Below are 19,716 nucleotides of genomic sequence, written 5' to 3'. Positions count from 1 at the left end.
GAGCCTCATTTAAATGTAAAAAGAGTTGGGGAGCAACACAAGCATTCAAGAAATACTTGGGGATGCCAAATAAGGGCTGTGATTGGCTATTTGGTAGCCCCTATGTTGACTGACAGCCTACAGACGGCTCTGTTTGGCATTCTACTTGGTTTTTATGCAACCAAAACTTGTCTTCAAGTCAGAAATGTAAAAATAACTCCCTGCTTTGAGGCCCCTGGGAGCAACATCCAAGGGGTCATTGAGCAACATGTTGCCCCCGAGCCACTGGTTGGGGATCACTGCTGTAGACCTTCGGGGCTTTGTCAGGCTAGTAATGCATGGAGGTACTCCTTGCCTAATAGGATTTTAAAATCTGCCAGATATCAGTGGGGCAGGTATTCCAAAAGTGCCCATTGCACAGACCTTGAGGGGCACAGCTTTTACTGGCCTTTGTACTGCCAGCTCAACATTGCTGTGATTTTATCCTGCCTTGAAAAGGGATATAAACCTGAATGAAGCGCCACAATCCTAAAGTATAGACACATGAAAGGCATGACTATCCCAGTATGTGGTAATAAAGAGGTCTGGCATTTAAAAATAATTGTCCTTCACAGATTTAGAACACGAATTAGCTTAGTTAACATTACTGAGCTCCGTGTTATTTATATCTTCCAATAAAAGTATTGCACTAAGCAAGCTAATAGTTAAGGTCGCTCTGGGTTTTTCTTTTAATATACAGACGACACAAGCTCCAGCTGGCAATAACTCCCCTTTTTCCTTTCAAGCCATACATTAGAAAACACAAGATGTTTGAGGTAGTTGTACCGATCACCGAGCCGGCATCCCCTCTGCTTTTCCACCCCGGCCCCTAACTGGCCAGCAGATGGCGCCCTCTCAGGTTGAACCCCGAGCCCTTCCCTGAGGTTCCCCGGTGACGCAGCTGATGGCAGGAGAGCAGGGAGGAGACCTGCCCACTCCCACCTCCCCTCTCACTGTTTGGGACACACAAGGGGGCAGGACTGCCACACTAAGAAGGGGCTGCAGTAAACTTTTTTTCCCTTGCAGCTGAGTTTTTTTTCCTGCCCATCACATACCTAGCGCTTGGGAGGAAGGATGGCTATACTGCCCACCTAAGCCCTGTTCTGAGAGAAGGCATCATTAGCAGAAAGGCAAAGAGCAGCGAATTGCCCTGAATTTGGAGTCTGACAGGCTGCAGCTATAACGCTCAAGTGGAAAGGTACAGATCGGGCAGGAGCAGTGCGACAAAGAGCTCTTTGTACAGGAGGAGAAGCAGCAGGCGGGTGGGTCAGGGGCTGCCAGGCTCTGTGCTTGGCTAGTGTTGCCCCCCTTACCTCGCCTGACTCCCACCGCTCTCTGGGAACTTGGGATACTTAGTGCCATTACCAATTCTTGGAAGCAATCTCTGGGGATGTCCAGGACCAGGAGCCAGAATGGGGGGATTGGATGTGCCCCGCTCGGGTTTATCGTGGCTGCCATACTGCTGGCTCTGCAAGCTTCAGGTAAGGAGAAAGCTAAGTTACTACTATGTGTAGCCTGTGCCCCGGGCACCTGGAGCTGCCAGCGCGTTACTTGCTGCCACATGGCATCTTCCTACTGTACTGGGTTTCCCACATGAGTTTGGGATGATCAGTATATTAAGTATAAGGTTATAGGGCTAGCGCGATCATATCATGGCTGGTAAGTGGGAGCAGAGTTTGTACATGCAGTAATGTTATTTCAGTTTGATCATTAAGATATACCTTGTGTCTCTTGTAACCATGGATAGGATCAGCGAGTGCACTGGGCTAGAATGAAAGGGTTCCGTAGGTGCATTGTGTCTGGGTTGGTTGTGGGCTCAGCTATTACATTAGCATGGGTTAGTAGGGGATCAGCCTCTGCATTAAGGTGTATTACTGGGATCAGTCTGTAGATTGGCTTGGGTTGGTAGGGGGATCAGCCTGTGTTTCATGGTCACTTAGTTGTTGCTTGCACTTGGGAAATAAGAGATGGGTGCCTGTGGATTTGGGTGAGTAGTTGGTAATGGAATATCCCTGTTTGTTATAATGAGTTGGTTGCATAGGTAGCAACTAACATATCAGAATGCACTGGTTCGGTACAAGTGTTAATGTTACGATTTGGAGAGTAGTAGTTTGATAATTACGTAAGTAAGCCTAATTATGAGACTTGGGGGGGTGTTAATGGCTGGATTGCACCATGTATCAGGCTCACAAGTGGTTGATCTTTCAGATAAGTGGAGTATTGCAGCAAAAAAAAAAAAAAAAACCAAAGGTAAAACACTGTAATATTCGGGGGAAAGGCAGCTTTGTGGCTGGATGATATCCCCTCGGCAGCTTAGTTCAGTGAAAATGATGGGGAGATCTGATGGTTTGGTGCCGCTGCGCCCTGTGCTGAGCCAGACCTGCCGATAGGTGGCGCTCAGTTACGCGGAGCTCTGGCTTTGCTCTTGTAGGACCTGAGGGAAGATACTATAAAGTTGTATAGGGGTAAAAAGACCATGAGGTACTGGGCCCCACTACTTGTTAGCAGCACAAATGCAGTGCTGTATGTTATACTGATTGTTGAAACTCTCTGTGCTTTTTATTGCTGGTGCTTATTGGGTGAGTAGCGCTCGTTTGTGGCTGGTGGTTGCGCTTTTGCAAAAGGCCCAGCATTAGGAAGTTTACCTATTTCGTTTTTTTTTTTATATATTCTAGTAAGTCTAGTTATTATACAGGGATGACAGTTGTGCTACATCCTAATGGCCTTGCGTCAGGCTTTTGGTGGGGGGGGGGTCATCGATTACAGAAGGGGTCAGTAGGGCAGTAAGTAGAATGACACAGATAAGCCCCTTGAGTAACAGATAACTCGACTGGGAAGTGCTTAGGACAATAGAACTAGGATAATCTTATCACCAACAGGGCCCTCTATCTGCTCAGCTATTGAAGGCAACTGTGAGGTCTCAGTGCATGGATGGCCTGATTGCTGGCCTCTCTAAACGTGGCTTTATCTCTATCCATGTCCTTGTGTCCTAATCCCATACTTTACATTAACCATACAGCTGCCATCACCCTGCAAATATCAGATCATTCTATCACATGCATTTTGTTTGTCTGTTAATTTAGTTCTGCCTCCCCCACTTGACTGAACATTAAAATCCCACTCAAAACAATGGGGGTTCTTAGTGGGCAAAGCAGTGAGGTTGCATATTGGACAGACTTGTTAATAGTATGCAGGTTTTGAAAGGCCATTCTCCTCCTGGTTGGACCCTAATCCATTTAACTCTCCCTGGGAGGTGACAGATGCTTAGATTGTGTGCTTCCTGTTGTTCAGCTCCAGGGCTCTAGCCTTTTTGCTGCCATTTGTTGCATTACCTGGAGGGGGGAGGGGAAGCCTATCTACTCCCTCTGTGTCATGTGGGACATTTGATCTGGGCAATGTGGACAGTTTTTCTTTATTCCCTGTTGATTTATGGTGACCCCTTTTGAAACGGTTGTGCAGAACCACTTTTTACCTTTTAAGAAGGGGCTTCTGCTGCTTCTTGGCTTGTAAATTCAAGGGCCTGCCATTTCCTTCAAAGCACAGCCTCCTTATTGTTATCTGAAAGGGGCCCCAGCATAGGACTTAGTGAGTGCATTACTTTTATTGGCCTTTCTGAAGGGCCATCACATTGTGCAGGAGTTCACTGTGCATTGGTAGAATGCTCAGGCTGTTTTATGTCCCAGTTTAATTCCTCCTTCTAACGGCAGAGGGGGAGAAGTACTGGGGAGAGATGAGGGAGAACAACAGTGTTTTATGCAGGGAGTTTTTCCATTTTTGCTCTGCTTTGTTGCTTAATAGGGTTCTTCTTAGGTGTTATAATTTATATTTCCTTTGACTGCACCTATAAATGCCTACTCAGTTATTTAGGACTGCCCAGGATTCAGCTGGTTTGAATTACCACTCCCAGCATCCCCCAATATACAGAAGTGTGTAGGGTGCTGCTAGAAACTCTACTTGGCAAACACCAAGAGGGACAAAAACAGTCCCAAGATATATTGTGATAGAGCAGTGCATTGTCTGATCCTCCTGCTATTGCAATGGGAACCCTTTATTTTAACCAAAAGGCTAAGTAAAAATGACATATAACCATCTAAGCATATGTGCTTTTGCAGCTTGGCTAAAACCACAGAATACAATGTTGATTTCTTTTGTACTTCTCCCAAAGAGATTTTTGTCACATTTGTTTTTCTTTTCTCTCAGTGGCTGCAGATAGTAATGTTTCCTCCCACCACAATAGTGCTCTCTTTATTGTCTGTTTGCAAAGGGCACAGAAGTGATTGAGTTAATTAGAAACCGGATGTCTGGTGAATTCCAAGATTTGGGTATCTGTGCAGTATAACCTCCCTTTCGTGCTCCACGTGATTCAAATCATATGGCCTTATGACCCCAGACAGCCATTCAGTCTTGCCTAGGCTGGAGAAGACTTTATTGCTCCCAAATACAATTTCCCACAATGCTCTGGTACCCAGACTAGTGTTATCTAGGAGAAACAGATGTTTGCACCCCAGGCACATAATCATTTCTTTTAAATCTAATATAATTCTTTCTTTCTTCTAATTGAGACACTATATAGCTGAAGCATGAAAGCATATTTGCCCATTTTAATAACTTTTGTATAACCTTTGTTTTTGTCAGAAGTCTTGTTAATTCCAATAGAAACATTTTTGACACATTGGATTAGAAAGATAACTCATACCATGTATAAACAAGTAAAAATTCAAGTAGATGCCGAACTAGTAGTATGTTATGATATGTTTGGTTAGAATCCATTTGATCCAGTTCTTAAGCCTGACTGGCAGATTTCATTACCAGTATATGCATCTCTAAACACAGGAGAAACAAGGTTTCCACCCCATAGAGCTTACAATCTAAGTAACAATTCTTATTACAACACACAGCAAATTTACCAATAAGGATTGCTGGATGAAATTAGAGCAGTTAGAAATGGATTGTTTCATTGAGTAATGCAGAGTGGCTTCATATGGCTTGTATTACCATTATATATTAGGATATTCTTTGCCCTAGTGATTCTGACTACTGAAAAATTATAGCAAAACCATCCGACTACTGTACCAATGAGGAAGTAGAGAAGGCCTTTGAATACTAAAGCCGTTGTTGGAGGAGAGCTGAATTTTGTCACATTGGTTCAAAAGTGCAGAAAGATACAGAGAAACATAAAGATAAACACTGCTATCTGTTGTTGTTACAATTACAAATAACTTTAGAACCCTTGAATTAATGTATATTGGAAATTTGCTCCAACTCACTTCTTCTCTTTTAATGGCATCTCACAGTCTGGGCCTGCTGTGTACTGTGTGTACTTGCTTAGCTGCCATATTTCTTGCCCAAGTGGAGGCTGTAGCATGACTTGGCCTATGATGCGCATAGCAGCTTTTAGTCATTAATATAAACATGCAAAATATTTTGTACATACACTAAGCTGTGCCCTCAAGTTTTTTTTGCCTTGTTAATGAAAAATTAATAGTAAACCATAAATTGTATATTACTCCAGTACTGATACAGATCAGGTGTCATTAGCTGATCAAGTTTTTCCCTCATTTAAGGAACCAATATCCATTTAGTTGTGTCACTGGCTTCTGCACTGAATGGCCTAGCCCTAGTCTGGACAGCTTTTGGCTGGGGCTATACCGGGGAATAGCCGGTATGAATATACCTATATGAATAGCATACTATAGGCCATACATGTTATGGCTGCATTTCTATATTTTTGGGGGGAAAAACAGAAAGAGAAACCCATAGAATGGATATTGGTCAGTATTGGCAGGCTGCCATATACAAGCTAAAAAGCTCCTTCTAATTTTTATCAGTAAATCCAACTTTAAGTTACCCAGAATGGGTAATCATTGCTTAGAAACAAATGTGTTTTTAGGGCTATAATAGTAATAATATGTATTAATAAAGAAGTAAGTGATGTTTTCTAATATTACTAAAGATTTTGATGCAAAACACGAATGAAAATCTTTCTTTCTTTGCGGGCAATGTGGGCAATTTCAGTTTCATAATTTTATATAATATGCTGGCACAACCAGCAGTCAACATGTGTTGATAGGAGTTGTAGTTTAGCAAGAGCCAATGTTAGGCAATCTTATCTTTCTGCAGGAGTTAGTAGGATGACTGCTTGGGTATGGGCAGGCCTGGGACAAGCTTTCCTTTGAAAAGCTAAAACCAATGGAAAATTGTAAATACAATAACTCTATTCAGTAGCAGGACATGTTCAGCTTGGAGTTCACAAGGTGCCACTGTGCAGCCACACACACTGTATAGTCTTGTTTCAAACTCCTTATTGACTTGCAGGGCAGAATATTCATGGTTTTGTTTTATTATGTGTCAGTTCAGTGCATGTAGCACTGGGCAGATAATCAAAGGTGTATTGTGTATAAATTATGGCATCTGAAATGACTCATCTAAGGACCATCAAATCATCACTCAAGTAATTTTAGTCATTTTCTTTAAAAAAAAGTTTAGCATACAATTAGATAACCATGTTGCACTAACCCCTAAGCAGTGCTGTCTACTAATTCAGTTCCAGATTTGTCTGGTGGTTTGGTGCTCATACTGGGATCTTTGTGCCTGTAACTTATTAATAGCTACAGACTGCGAGAATTTGGTGCCATTATTTCTTATGGGCATTATTAAACAGCAACATTGTATTCTTTAATAAAGTAACTTGCAACAGTATTTTTGCATTGATTTCTAAAGTCATCCATACAGAAAAATGTTTGTAGTTGAAAGACCTCTTTATTCAATTATTCTTTATATGAAGCCAGTTAGCCATAGTATCAAGGAAGCAGACCCCAAGATTGTGCTGGGGGGCTAGGGGACAGGGGCATGGACCGTGGGGTCAGGGGATGCGTGTGGGCAGAGGAAAGGGGGCCGGGTAGTGTTACTACTTTGTGCTGAGCCCCTCCAAAGATTTTTTCACACAGGAGCCTGGGGGGGCAAAATTGTTACACTACTGACAGCAGATACATATTCACCCTAAATCTCATCCTAATTAGGGATGCACCAAATCCACTATTTTGGTGGTTTAATTTCCGCATTTATGTTGCAAAAAGTCACATGATTTTATGGATTCGGCTGAATCTTAATTCTCCTTCACAGTGGGCTTTGCTGGAGGCCCTAATTCTCACCCTAACTGGCCTTCAGGCTGAGCCCCCTGCCACTCCAGCTACTACTACTCCAGGCTCCCTCAGGGGGACCAGCCCTACACTGCACTAAACAAAAGCAAAAGAACAAAAGAGATCTGCAGAACAAAAATATGAATTTAAAAACACGAAAAGAAGAAATGAAGTACAATTGGTAATTGCTACTTTTGTCTACATCCTCATATATTACCATTTTAATACACTCAGAGTTGCCATTACTAATTATTTGTGTGTATATATATACAGCAGCAGTTTTGTGTGCTACTGCGCATATGTCCGCTGCATATGTCCTGCCAGACTGCATTGTGAGTAAACCTTAACACTTGTGTCTCATATTGGTTCTGTCACTTACATGTCACACTGGGTTTTCATATCTGTCTGCAACATTTACACAAATGGGGAAAGTGCTGGGGAAAACTTAGTTGCATTTTTAAAGGCAAAAATGTATTTACATTTGCCAGTTCCAAAATGGATGGTGTTGTTCTATTGAAATCATCTGCCCCCCCTTCCCCTGCATTGTTCCCTTTATCTCTATGCTGTGTTGTAAGTAACATATTAATGCTAAATTGTGGGGGTTGGTGAATAAAAGGTGAGGGGACAGAAGGGGAGAATGGATCATGTTTAACCAGCATTAAGTTGCCAGCAGGAAACCTAGCATTCTGTTTTATATTCAATGCCCTATGGTGTATGTGTTAATCGCCTTTGTCATTTGTATGGAAATGGTTTGATTACTAATTACAAAACTCCCGGCCCTTTGAAAGGTGTGGGTAGAAAAGGAAAATGGTTGAGTTCCCATTTCTTTATAGGTATTTTCTATAATGTAAATCTGCCTAGAATCCTTAGCTCAGTAGTTTGAAAGATATGCAGCATGTAAAATAAAACACTTTTACAAACCTGATCAAGATTCTCCCTATTTTTATATTTTATGTAGTCAGAAATCCCTTCACTTACTATGCTTTTATTTGGTTTAGAGAAAAACATCTCCAGCAAACAATCTCCCCATCCCAAAAACAATGAACAGAATTCTCATTGCTCATTTGCTGTTAATAATAGCGTATTTTACAGGCTATGTAAGAACCTTGGCCCCGAGGCTACAGAAAGGGGCTGAAGGTCTCTACTATAGACATCCACAGGCTGCTGGTTTTGATCAAGAGGGAACTGATATACATAAGATAAAGAGAAGACCTCCAAGTCAGCAGAAAATCCTGTTTTACGGTGCAAAACTGATAATAAAACATTTTTATGATAGATTCACAGTCACAGTTTTACAGCCAGAGCAGGGGGCCTAAATATGTTACAAAGCAATGTATTTACATGCCTCAACTAACAGCAACATAACTCTAATTCTTTTATTATAGCCACATTAGCTTGCAGGAATAGCTGTCTTTTGGTGGCAAAAACAGAATCATATTTTTGATTTCTAATTCAGTATTATTATTGTAGAAAAAAAGGGAAGTGTGTGCATTGCCACATTGTTATTTAATCCTATTGAAGGGTTTGTGCTGTCATATCAATTTATTGAATCCACTCAGGGAAGTCATTTACACTAGGCGCATGCGTTTTGTATCTCAGGAGGATTGTCTACAACTGTTTGCTGTTTAAATATGGGGGCGTTGTGGTTTTTGTGTGTGGGAGAATGGGAGCCCTTATCCAGCTTCTGCTTGCAGTCTCCCCACAGGCTGGGAATAGCCAGACATTTCATTTTGTTTATTCCCATCAGACTTCTTACTCAATAGAGGAAGTTGTCATTAAGCTAAGTATGTCTGAGGGTTGTGCAGGCTCAAGGCTTCCAGTCGGGCAGTTAAACCTGAAAAGAAAGCAGTGGAAAGGCATTACTATATAGGCACATTGTCACTGCTTCTCACTTCTATTGACCGTAGATGTGTCATTACAGTCTGAGAAAGTCAAGCAAACAAAAAGAGCAAGCAAAACAATGACCCGTATTCCATAGACCAAAAAAAAGGAGTCACGCTTTTACCAGTCAGGCAGAAAAATGCTACCACATGTTGTCCAGTACATGGGAAAATCACATTTACTCATGCCAGCATCAGGCTTATATCACTGAACATCAGATGCCTGGACTTTCAAAGACCCATCAATGCCACATAGAGATACAGTTAGTGTTTAAAAAAATCCATCTCTTTCAACTTTATAAGTTCCCATTGGTATCATGCTTCAGCTCAGTGGGTGAGTGGACAGTGATGGATGGCATTTGACCCCTGGCTGTTTATACAAACCTCTCCATTTCAGCAGCAAACAGTTTCATTGGAGAGCTTGCAGAGAATCACTGAGGGACTGTGTCTGAAGGGCAGGGGGTAATCACAGGGATTCTTTGTTGCCTATTGCACTTTAGGTGCCTTTAGTTAACTCTTTTGTGTGACAAATGACATGAAAGAACTCCAAGGCCACTTGCAGCATAGATGGTGCCTGAAAAAGGGCATGCTTTTGCAGTATAACATATTGGGCCCGATTCACTAAAGTCCGAAATAAGGAGTGCTATTTATAGTATGCGTTAAAAATCTTATCACTTCTTATTTTTCACTCGATTCACTAAAAGGACACTTGTCATAATTAAGAAGCGATGTTCTTGGCGTTATTTATCTTACGACGACATATTTTAATGAAAAAAACTATGCGATAAGCGTTATAGGGACCGATTCACTAAAGGTCAATAACGCTTATCGCATAGTTTTTTTCATTAAAATATGTCATCGTAAGATAAATAACGCCAAGAACATCGCTTCTTAATTATGACAAGTGTCCTTTTAGTGAATCGAGTGAAAAATAAGAAGTGATAAGATTTTTAACGCATGCTATAAATAGCACTCCTTATTTCGGACTTTAGTGAATCGGGCCCATTGTGTTTTCTCTGCTGGCATAAAACAACACCATTGGAGAAAACGCCAGCACCTCCTGTGACACCCATTGTCTTCAATGGTATCTGCTTATCACTGTGCATATAGGGTAGATTTCAGCATAAAAATGAGTAAGTGTGCAGTTTTGGGCTGAATATACGGTAATTTATGAGTGTAGGCTTGAAGAAAATAAAATGTTTTATATAACAGAAAGTAGTTTGAAATTAAATACTCTAGGCATTGGCACAAACAAACCCTTAGTTTCTTCATAGCCTTCATACACACATACTTAAAAAAAAATGGGCGGGTATGACCCAACGGGCCTGATTCACTAAAGGGCGATAAAACGTGCGCTATTCTTATTGTGCGCTAAAATTTTTACCGCCGCTTAATTTTGGCGATTTTTCGCACGATTCACTATAAGCATACTCGCGCTTTTTTACGCGCGATATTGCAATTGTTATTTAACTCGCGAAAGACTATTTCAATGCGGTATTTGCCGGTACATGCGCTAAATTACGCGAATAATCACCGCATATGAATGGTAGCATAGAAATAGTGTATAAAAATTGTCGCCGCATATCAATGGTGTATATAAATATTAGCCACATATAAATGGTAGCATATAAATGGTAGCATATAAATGGTATCATATAAATAGTAGATGCTTATAAATAGTAGCCACTAGTGATGAGCAAATGTGTTCTGGTTTCTTTAGTGAAAAATTAGCAAATCTTTCGAAAGATCCACGAAACGGCAAAAATGTTGTGCGGGCAAAAAAATTGTTGCTGTGACTATTATTTTTTGACACTTGTATCAATTTTTGGATGTGCGGTGAATTTTTGCGTGGCAAATTTTTTCATGCGTTTTGCCATTGGCGGATTGTTTTGAGAAACGCATGAAAAAATCCGCCGCAAAAAAAATTCAACGCACGTCCAAAAATTTGCTGCGAATCCATGCCTGGCGAAACATTTCATCACTTGTAGCCAAATAGAAATAGTCGCGCAAATGAACGCACGCCATGTTAGCCATACACGCCAATACTTGCAGAAAATTACTGTATTAAAAATGAACATTTCGCTGCAAACTGGCGGCTGCGTCACTCTGGGGGAAACACAGACTTGAATAAATAACACTGTAAGTCCATATTTTATTGCAAAAAATCATTTACTGTACTTTTGTATAATTTTTCGCCTGCCTGTAGTAGGTGTTAATTTTCGTATAGCCGAATGCGATATTTAGCGCGCAAAAGTTATAGTGAATCATGCGATCGTATTCTTTTCAGCGCGGAAATTAACGCAAAACGGTAAAACTAGTGCGAGAAATACCCCATGCGAAAATGGCGATTTTTCGCACGCGATAATACTATGGTGAATCGCGCGCAAGTTATTTTGCGTTTTTTAACGTGAAAAAGCGTGCGATAATTTTTATCGCACTTTAGTGAATCAGGCCCAACATCTCTTATGAAATGTTGCTAAAATGCCAGTGGGCAAGGCTTGCTGGGAACAGGCAGTAAATTGTGATACTACAGATTTTGGTGTTATTTTGTATTTTTTATATGCCAGATTATATGACTGATCTGTTAATACCTTGATCTGTTTCATGATAACTGCAGGTTTAGAAATCTGTATTCCATTCCATACAAATCAATTTTTACACATTGCATGTTTCCTGCCACTTTAGTTATAGAAGGCTCTGTTAACTATGCTTTAGGGCAAAATTAGATAAACTCAAGCAATTATATTTGCAAAGACAGAAATTCCAGTTTGGATCAAACCCCTTTCCTTGCTAAGTATGACTCAGTACAACAGTATTTATATAGGATTTAGAGGCAAGTACAACATATGACTGCTAGCAGTCTGCATAACCGGAAGCTGAGACAAATAAAAGCATCTGCCAGACTAACAGCTGTGCTTGCCTTGTTTGTTACTGTAAGTCAGTAGGTTTCCTAGTGTGGCCCTATTTAATATAGTTTGTTCTTATGGACAGCAAGCAAAACTGTAAAACGTTCAGGTGAGGAGCAGCCAGGGGTGTGTCAGAAGCTATCACCCTCTCCCACGCATGAACATGTTGATTTCCAGGAAAGGTTCACCATGATAGGATGTACCATAAGGTGATGATGTGCTGGTGTAGTCCTATATATTGCACAGACCCAGCAACATTTACTAATGCTAGAAAAATTTGCCCCAGTGCAGTAAAGTATAACAAGCAATCAGTGATTTGCATTTTTTATTTAACCTGCGTTAGTCTGCTAAATGCTTATTGGCTGCTATGGGTAAGTACGCTTTGGCAACTTTGGTCAGTTTTTTGGTAGTTTATTATCCCCCTAGCTTTTTCCCAAGTAAAAATTAACATTATGGTTATAACATTTTTACAGTATTTACAAATAGGTATCATGATGATAAATTATATTGGTTTAGACTGGCATCATAAAGAACATAGAGAATAAATTATTATCTAGCCATTTGGTGAAGCTATAGAGCTGTGCAACATGTTGCTATTAATAATAATAATTACAGGTGGGTATGTGGAAATGGATATTGTCACAATGTATTTAGCCCTCCATTTTTTAAAATCGAGAGAATATGCAAAATTATTGGTAGTTATATCCTAGGAATAGTTTATACTTCAGCCTTCAGCAGAGAAGAGAGGCTCAGTACATTGCTTAGGCCTTAGACAATACACATACAATTCATTACTTGTGTAATCAATCATCTTTTTCTTATAGTATAGGTATTCTTAAGTGATTATCCATGCGGTTTATATGAGGTCAGTCACTGGTTAAAAAGTAGAAGGGGAGGAGGCACTTCTTATATTTCAGGGGAAAATGTTCAGAAGAGATCAGCTATCTTGTAAAATAGAGCCTGTCTTTAAACCAAGCAATAAAGTGCAGTGCAAATTGACACTGTTTTCCACTTAAATCACCCACATATTTCAAGGTTGCTGAAAAGAAGCTGCTCAAATTGCAAGTAAGGAATAACACCCCCAACAAGAATGAGTTCAGTCCTGTCATTGTATAGCCACACATCATCAGCTTAATTCATTCTCCATTTTAATTTATTTAAGCCCATTTGCTTTAGAATTTAGGTTTAAATGCTGTTTTGCAGAGATTATGAAACTGATTATCTATTATTGTATCTAAAATGAATGCTGCAGTTCCTGGTGTGTAGGGGTAATTCCCTTTGCAAGAAGCTTGTTCATTTAGAATCTTTGCTGCATTACTCAGCAGTTGTCAGATGTATGTTGTCCCTCTTAAAACATTTTCTGATTAGTATGTAATCCAGCTGTACAGTTGTTTTGATTCAAGCCAGCTTTGAATCAATTTTCATCAGGGCCTCTTCAGAAATTAAATATTCACCCCAAATTTAAAGCCACACTGGGCTGCCCCAATACCAGAGGATCTCCTGTTCCTGTTCACTGTTTTGAAGACCACATGCATATAAAATGTATTAATTTCTCCATCTGAGGCCATTTTAAGATTTTTTTTTACATGTGGGATAAAAGTTTGACATTGTCAACAACAGAGTGTCAGCAACAACACTCTGCTATGAACGTAGAGTGGAAGCCATACACAAGGTGCTCAACCCACTGGGTGTATAATTATATGTGTAGCCTCACATAAATAGGGTCAAGCTGTTCAGTAAGGCGATTGATCCGGGCTTTTTTCAGTCAGCCAAACAACTGGATCACTGTAGATGGGGACTTGCAGCCACAGGTCCATTTCTGGGCCCAGCTCCCTGCATTGCCTAACAGCATCTGCCTGTGTGTGGCCAGCTTTGGTCCTTTCTGCCAAATCCTCCTATTAAGTTAACATTGGTTGGAAGAAAAAAAAAGAGGAAACCCTTTTTTTTTTAGATGTGAAATGCATTAGTGAATAAAGTTTTGTGTGTATAAGCTTATTCATGCATAGGGAGGGTATTTTATCAATGTAAGGATTGTAATTCCCACTGGTTCTCTACTTATACTTTATTGGACATTGGATAAACAGGCTTTTATTAATCATACTCCCAATTTATTTATGTTAGAGGTCCAGTCAAAATGCCAAGATAGCGAGCTTTAAAATAAACCAGACTCGATAAATACATGCTTATGTAGCCTTTATTATTAAAAATTATCATGCTCAAATATTGACTTTGGCAGTTCTCATATTGCAGTGGATAAGTGTTGTCATGCCAAAAGGCATTTAGCAAAACTTTATTGTATCGTACTTTAAACCTTAATTTCAATTAGTTTAATTCAGTTTTAAGATAGGGTAGAGAGCGTATTTTTCTCAGGGCTTCTATGATCACAGGGGTACCCAATGGAAAATCCTTGTAAAAAAAAAAAGAGGGTAGATTAAAGTTTTTATATACATCATAGTTATCCAACCTTGGTCCTGTTCCCAAGGGATCAGAAACTGACTTTTACCAGTCACTTGTATGACCTAAAGCTTGGGGTGCCTGAATAAATGACTAATATAGTACAAATAAGGAGATGTGTTTGACCTCCATTTTCTCTGACATAACAAGTGTTGGTGAGCAACACAAGCATGTAAAAAGGTCTTTGGGGATGCCAAATAAGGACTGTGATTGGTTATTTAGTAGCTCTAAGTCAGGGATCCCCAACCTTTTTTACCTGTGAGCAATATTTCAATGAAAAAATGGGGAGCAACACAAGCACAAAAACCTTTCTAGTAGGTGACCAATAAGGACTTAATTAGTAGCCCAGTGTGGTATGTTTAGCAGTACACATGGTCTTTATGCCTCCAATTCAGAAATTCCAAAATGGGCAACAAATTTGAGGAGAAATATTAAAGGGGTTGGTGTAACATGTTGCTCACGTGCTACTTGTGGATCAGTGCTCTAAGGGCTTTGGCACACGGGGGAGATTAGTCGCCCGCGAACAGGGAGTTAATCGCGGGCGACTAATCTCCCCCGTGTGCCAGAGCCCTAAGGGGACTGCTGGCCTGCAGGAGGCTTTGCTTGAAGTAAAACTCTCTCTCTAAGTGCTGATGCATTGCAGCTCTGTTTGATCTCAGCCAGGGTACTGTCTACAATGAGTTTGTATGGACTCCCCATGCCTGTGAGGTTTCCTCTGCTTGCTCCCACATTCCAAAAGCATACAGGCAGGTTAGTTGGCTCCAGAAAAAAATGACCACAGTGTGTGTGAATGTTAGATCTGTACAGTGAACAAGGTATAATCTCTGTAAAGCACTGTGGACTATGTTGGCACTATACATATAAAGGGCGATAATCACCATTTATATAATTAAGATTTATCTTGAAACCCTGTTCAGTTTGTTTTGTTAGAGGTACCTAAATGGATATTGCTCATTGTACAAACATTCCTTTCCAATGTCTTCACTCATACTTTAATCAGCTTTGTTGTATTGCAGAAGAGAACCCCTAGCTATTGGTCAAAAACCAATGGTATTTTTCTATTGTCAATAAATCAGTACAGGGTGTGGCAGCTGATTGAAGTAATATAGCAGCTTCTTCTCTAAAAGATAAATGAAAAGCTCAGAAATATAAAGACAGTATTGTAGGCTTTAAGGAATGTATGCTGTGGGTACAAAAGACTTTGGAGATTTAATAGGTAGGAATCTGTGGTTACTCATAGCACAAAGTTTTGCACAATCAGTCTGACAGGCGGGCAGAGCATTCCCAGATAAGATCTTTCATTCAGTCAGCATTTGTAAGGTCCCCTGCAAAGACAGGCTTATGAGAGATCATTATCATGGTGAAGGAACCATTCCTATCCCATGCTGTAGTGTGTCTATATAATATGTTAACCCTTAGACTGCATATGCCTTGCATGGTATAGCATCTTATTGTGCATAGCGAGCAGCTGTTTGACATGTCAGTTCAAGTGAACGGAGAAATTATCTGTTCTTATCTCTGCTGAAGTTTCATGTAACATTTCTTTTTCTCCCCCCAAATTTCTTGTAACAGATGTTACTTGTTTTCCCCCCAAGCCTCATGTAAGAGTAATGAAATGCAGACATAAATTAGACAATAGCATGTATCAAAACTGTGGCTTAATATTTAAGGGTAGTCATCACATTTGTTTGCCATTTTTTTACAAACTATTGAGTTGTTAACAGCTAGCACAGACATTACCTATGCCTTGTAGTGCTAACATTAAATTGATTAAGAGATCTTTCAATTGGGATTATGTGTTTTGATGAAATATTTGTAATGCTTGGCGTTATGTAGCTTTCTCTACGGAGAAGCAGAAAAGCTTGGTGCAACAGGCTGCATGCAAGCTCCTGTAACATTTTTGTAGTCTTTCATTGCTCATCTGTACCTCGGCAGTTCTGGCGTAGGACTGGCAACACATACTGGGAACAAAGTGCTTGCACCCATTGATATAGAGATTCTAAAAATCCTATAGGAATAAATAGAAAGTGGGTGAGTTTTTCTGTAGTGAGCTTTTATGAGTGACCAGCACTGAGAGCCACATGGGTGGAAAGGATAATTTATGACGGCTTTATGAATGTTTGTCCATATCGTGTAGTTGAAATGTCTCTAATAAAACATGACTGGACAGGTGTTTTTGGTCTAAGCGAAGTAAATAAGAAAAATTGACTATTAAACTGGATCATTTTGTTGTAGAATGTCTCATAGTAAGTCAATAAACATATTTGGTTTGCTTCATAGTTCAAAATATAGGTTATAAAAAGAGCTGCTGTGTAGCCATGGAGCAACAATTCAAACTGAATAGGGCAGAAGGGAACATATTTACATAGCAAATAACAAATAAGCTATGGAGGCTTGATAAAGGGCTGGTTTAAGCCCGAAACGTTGCTGTGTAAAGTCACTTTTTTCTACAACATTTCCGGAGTGCTGCTGTTTTTTCATTTTATCCTAAATAAGCTATGTAGAATACCATCTATGGTTCTCTAGAGAAGTATAGGATAAAAACTGTCTATAGGATAAAGGTGGCCATACACGCACCGATATTATCGTACGAAACCTCGTTTCGTACGATAATCGGTGCGTGTATGGCATGTCGGCGAGTCGACCGATATCGCAGGAAGCTGCTGATATCGGACGACTCGCCGATCGGACCAGTTTGAAAATTTTGATTGGGCGCCATAGAAGGCGCCTGACCAAAATTCTCCCTTCAGAGCTGAATCGGCAGAAGGAGGTAGAAATCCTATTGTTTCTACCTCCTTACCTGCTGATTCAGCCCTGAATGGTGTGTGGCGGATCTTACAATGTTTCGTGCGACCGATGGTCGTACGAAACATCGTCAGATCGCCACGTGTATGGCCACCTTAAAAAAACCAGCACCTATTTGTAGGTGCTGGTTGGACAGATAAAAAAGTTATCACATAACTGTGTTTTCAAACAACAAACAAACAAAGGTTTTATCTAGATCTTTTTTGCCTTGCTATGCAAAAACAATGCATGCAAATAAACTCTGCTTTTCGTTAAGAAACCCTTATCTTCTTTCTGAAGGCTGAAATATGTGAAGGCATCACTAAAATCTGGAAGCAATGTGCTGAATAAGCTCATTTATAGTCAACCTCCATACCCTGGTCCTTTCCCACACTTCCAAAGGGCCTAGAGCCTAACCTTTTGCAAATACCTAATTCTTGGAGAAATAAACTACAACATATTTTTACTTGCATTACTGAGCTGACTAGAAATTCTCATATAAAACATTCTTTTTTCTGTATCCTGGAATAATTTTAACCCTGCTGCATGCTTTTTATTAAAGCAGTTCTTTCCTGATCACAATGCAGTATGCTTCTCCTTCATTGGCACCTACACTGCTGGTGGGAACGGATTATAGAAGCAATCTTGACTCATAGTGACAGTAGCCATGGTTAGTTCCAGGTATGGATGATGTCATATGGTATGGAGTGAATTAATTGTACTTTAAACTGTAAAATATTCCAGTCATTAGCAGAGGATCATGGAAGTAAAATAATGAACAGCAGCATTAGACGCTCATGCCCATATACAGTTTAGTTAGTGCCAGAGTCCGATATCATAGTATTGAACCCAGCTGCACCCAAAGGCACAGGTATGTACAATTCCAAGACTACAAAATGCTTCTTAAAATGCATTTAAATAGAAGGGTTTATGCCAGGCTGAGAGAAAACGGCATCTGGTGCACAGGATCTGATTTCAGGCTCCGTATACATTAGGAAATCTATCCTGGCTCTTTGCGTACCTGACCGCTAATTCAACTTTGCTTCTGCAATTAACAGGGGAAGCATTACTGAGGGTTTTTTTCCTGCTCATTATAGACATAATCATGATTGTGTAAAAGCTTCATCTGCGTTTATCTGCATACCACAAAAGGCAGTCTATTTAGTTGGCTGTTTCAACATGTGGAGCTAGGTATGTCCATGGGAAGCAGTTTTCCTTTGCTTTTCTTGCCTAGTGAACACAGTTTAGTGACTCACGCCTTCTAAAAGAAGAAGGAAAGGCATAATCACTGGGGAGTGCCAAAATGTTAGGTGTACCCCCATTAATTATAATTGCTTACCTGATACCCCAGGCCATTGCTACTATTTGCTGAAAAGTGCACCAGCCTGGGTTACTATTGCAGAAGTGCCACACTGCCATCTTCTTCTGGATCTGCTTCTGCAATTCTAGCCTGGGTGTGCATGCACCATAGAGTAAAAATCAGAACTCAGAAATAAAAAAATGGCTTTTCACTCTCCTGCTCATGTGCACCTGGCCTAGAGCCAAAGAGAATATCTAAGAAGAGGAAGAAGATTTCAACATGGTGCTTCTTCATAAGTACCCTTAGTACTGGAGTACTGGCCTGGGTATCAAGTAATTTCAGCTTTCCTTCTACTTTAAGATGGCCTTACATGGGCCCATTGGAACTGCCATCTTAACCACTTCAGACCAAGCCAGCATTTTATTGGCCTGTATATGGGTCCCTTTGGAGGGACTGTCTAACCAATATCTGGCCTATATTTTCTGAGTAGGTTTGAAAATCCTGTCAGCTGAGGACTGAATCAGCGCATTGATGCAGTCCTCACCCAACAGGCTGAAGGACTGAGTCGGCAGCTTTTATTGGTCTGTGTATGACCAGCTTTATCCAGGGCAAAACGCTTGTTTGTTGCCCCATGATTGATTGAACTCTGCAACTGGAGTGCAGAATGAATGTTGATTTCAGTTGCTTATACCATCTTGCACATATATGTATATATTCACTTTACACGCTTAATCACAAAGGAAGATATTTTCTGGCAATTAAGCTGGATCGCTGAATGTTAAGTGTTTTACATGCGATAATCTCCATTCCTCTGCTTTACAAGGTATTTTTAGGGGCTATGGATCCCAAAGGAGAGCCAATCTCTCTTGTGCTACAGGTAATATGTCTATATAACTATAATGAAATAAAAATGTGCCATAATTTAATTAATGGGAGTCAAATCATGAGTCAAATCTGCCTCTCTTTTCACCAGTCTGAAAACCTCCAGGCTTCTATAGGGAGGTTTTAAAATGAGCTGTTACCCAGAAAAGCATGGAGGTTATGGAAAGTAATTGTGTTTAGTACAATGTAAGTAGGGTTTTTTGGGGGTAGGGCCAAATACAAAGTGAATGCATGTCAACACTGATTAAACATTTTTTTCTATTGTAACAAAGCAGCACTTCCTGCTGTAAAATTGCAATAAAAAACATGTCCATTCATAGTTACATAGTTTTGAAAAAAGAGTAGTTAAAACA

General features: G+C 40.2%; 1 protein-coding gene across 1 annotated transcript in view; it reads left to right on the top strand.

Moving 5' to 3' along the window:
* Positions 1-998: 998 nt before the first annotated feature.
* The window catches only part of ror2 (receptor tyrosine kinase like orphan receptor 2), an 87,603-nt gene continuing 68,885 nt past the window's right edge, over positions 999-19,716 (top strand). Inside the window, exon 1 of the mRNA NM_001015834.1 lies at positions 999-1,499. Coding sequence (NP_001015834.1) covers positions 1,409-1,499 — 91 coding nt within the window. The 5' untranslated portion in view covers positions 999-1,408. The remainder of the gene's footprint in view (positions 1,500-19,716) is intronic.

Source organism: Xenopus tropicalis, chromosome 1, assembly GCF_000004195.4.
Source record: "Xenopus tropicalis strain Nigerian chromosome 1, UCB_Xtro_10.0, whole genome shotgun sequence".
NCBI classification, from domain to species: domain Eukaryota; kingdom Metazoa; phylum Chordata; class Amphibia; order Anura; family Pipidae; genus Xenopus; species Xenopus tropicalis.
This window is presented reverse-complemented; position numbering and strand designations above follow the sequence as displayed.